Genomic DNA, 2,500 nt, shown 5'->3' with positions numbered 1-2,500 from the left:
GTTGCACTTAGCAGAGCCGTCTTTCTGTGTTTGCAGATCTGAAGAGACGGTATAGGAGGAAGTAACGTGGCTTAACCTGGGCCTTGTAATGGGCATAGAAGAGCTTACAGCGTTGTTGTTTTTGCCTCGGTTCTCCAAAACACACAACTGGTAAAGGGCTAGGGGCTGCACTAGGATCAGGCCTATGAAATCAGAAGAGGCATTGACATCATCATAAAGGGACTGGTACCTTTCTTCTCTGTGATGAGGCGTACCAGAACACTGATGGTGTCTTCATTAGAATCATCTACGATGTAGGGACAACTGTTACCTACAGAGAGAGAGGGCGAGAGAGAAGGGGGGTAAATATAGGGAGAGAAACATTCAACATTACTGTTAGTAGTTGACTACCCAGAGATAATGACAGGTCATGTGAAAGTAGGCTACCAGAGATCTAAATAGGGATGACACTGGGATTCATCTTAGAAATAATAAACAATTCCACAGGGAATTGAAACAAAATTACTTTTCAAATCAGTAAAGAAAAAGCTCTGGAAATGAGAGACTCTCCCTGTGTGATGTGATGTGTGTTTGAGTGACTGAATAGAGACGTCAGTGAGATGGTATGTCAGACAACTTTAGGGCTGTGTACACCAACAAAGCTGATTAAGCTTGCTAAATCTCCCTAGTTCTCAACTATTCTCTCTCTGTCTCTCTCTCGCTCTCTCTGTCTCTCTGTCTGTCTCTCTGTCTCTGTCTCTCTGTCTGTCTCTCTGTCTCTGTCTCTCTGTCTCTCTATCTCTGTCTCTGTCTATTTCATTCCACATTTCTCTCTTGCTCCCTATAACTAAATATGTTTTATTCTCTATCTGCCCTCCTCTCTCTCTCATAAGACTGACGGTCCTTGTATGAGAGCAACCAACAGAATAGATGCAAGAAGCGAACAGATGGAGGCACTAGAATAGCTAACTCAGCTGCATGCTCCATTCAGCACTCTGTCTGTCTGTCTGTCTGTCTGTCTGTCTGTCTGTCTGTCTGTCTGTCTGTCTGTCTGTCTGTCTGTCTGTCAGTCTAGCTTCCTCTCCACCGTGAACAATGGTATTTCTGCAGCAGCCTGAGTAGCAGCCTATCTTTGTGACGCAGGGAGTGTTAGTGCAGACTAACACGAACTAACTACTCCTCAATACTTTACCCAAAGCCATAGATCTACGCTGAACTAACTACTCCTCAATACTTTACCCAAAGCCATAGATCTACGCTGAACTAACTACTTCTCAATACTTTACCCAAAGCCATAGATCTACGCTGAACTAACTACTCCTCAATACTTTACCCAAAGCCATAGATCTACGCTGAACTAACTACTCCTCAATACTTTACCCAAAGCCATAGATCTACGCTGAACTAACTACTCCTCAATACTTTACCCAAAGCCATAGATCTACGCTGAACTAACTACTCCTCAATACTTTACCCAAAGCCATAGATCTACGCTGAACTAACTACTCCTCAATACTTTACCCAAAGCCATAGATCTACGCTGAACTAACTACTCCTCAATACTTTACCCAAAGCCATAGATCTACGCTGAACTAACTACTTCTCAATACTTTACCCAAAGCCATAGATCTACGCTGAACTAACTACTCCTCAATACTTTACCCAAAGCCATAGATCTACGCTGAACTAACTACTCCTCAATACTTTACCCAAAGCCATAGATCTACGCTGAACTAACTACTCCTCAATACTTTACCCAAAGCCATAGATCTACGCTGAACTAACTACTCCTCAATACTTTACCCAAAGCCATAGATCTACGCTGAACTAACTACTCCTCAATACTTTACCCAAAGCCATAGATCTACGCTGAACTAACTACTCCTCAATACTTTACCCAAAGCCATAGATCTACGCTGAACTAACTACTCCTCAATACTTTACCCAAAGCCATAGATCTACGCTGAACTAACTACTTCTCAATACTTTACCCAAAGCCATAGATCTACGCTGAACTAACTACTCCTCAATACTTTACCCAAAGCCATAGATCTACGCTGAACTAACTACTCCTCAATACTTTACCCAAAGCCATAGATCTACGCTGAACTAACTACTCCTCAATACTTTACCCAAAGCCATAGATCTACGCTGAACTAACTACTCCTCAATACTTTACCCAAAGCCATAGATCTACGCTGAACTAACTACTCCTCAATACTTTACCCAAAGCCATAGATCTACGCTGAACTAACTACTCCTCAATACTTTACCCAAAGCCATAGATCTACAAATGCAATCCACATATATGTATTCTGTATAGCTTGTACAACCCCATGCTCTCAAATGAGTGTTCACTGTGTCAGTGGAGGTTAAAAGAGAACTGACAGAAGAAAAGATGTCTCTCACTCACACACACACAAACACACACACATACATTAATGAGTAAAGTGCTGGTGTAAGAGAGAGACAGAGAAAGAGAAGGACAGAGAGAGATAAGAAAAGAGAGAGAGAGAGAGAG

General features: G+C 42.1%; 1 protein-coding gene across 9 annotated transcripts in view; it reads right to left on the bottom strand.

The window, feature by feature from the left end:
• Positions 1–2,500, bottom strand: part of LOC127906792 (tumor necrosis factor receptor superfamily member 19L-like) — a 53,222-nt gene that overhangs the window by 26,149 nt on the left and 24,573 nt on the right. For all 9 annotated transcript variants that reach the window (XM_052460425.1, XM_052460504.1, XM_052460193.1 and 6 more), the window contains exon 7: positions 230–310. In XM_052460425.1, the coding sequence (XP_052316385.1) occupies positions 230–310 (81 nt within the window). The remainder of the gene's footprint in view (positions 1–229; positions 311–2,500) is intronic.

This window comes from Oncorhynchus keta, chromosome 1 (assembly GCF_023373465.1).
Source record: "Oncorhynchus keta strain PuntledgeMale-10-30-2019 chromosome 1, Oket_V2, whole genome shotgun sequence".
NCBI classification, from domain to species: Eukaryota; Metazoa; Chordata; class Actinopteri; order Salmoniformes; family Salmonidae; genus Oncorhynchus; species Oncorhynchus keta.
This window is presented reverse-complemented; position numbering and strand designations above follow the sequence as displayed.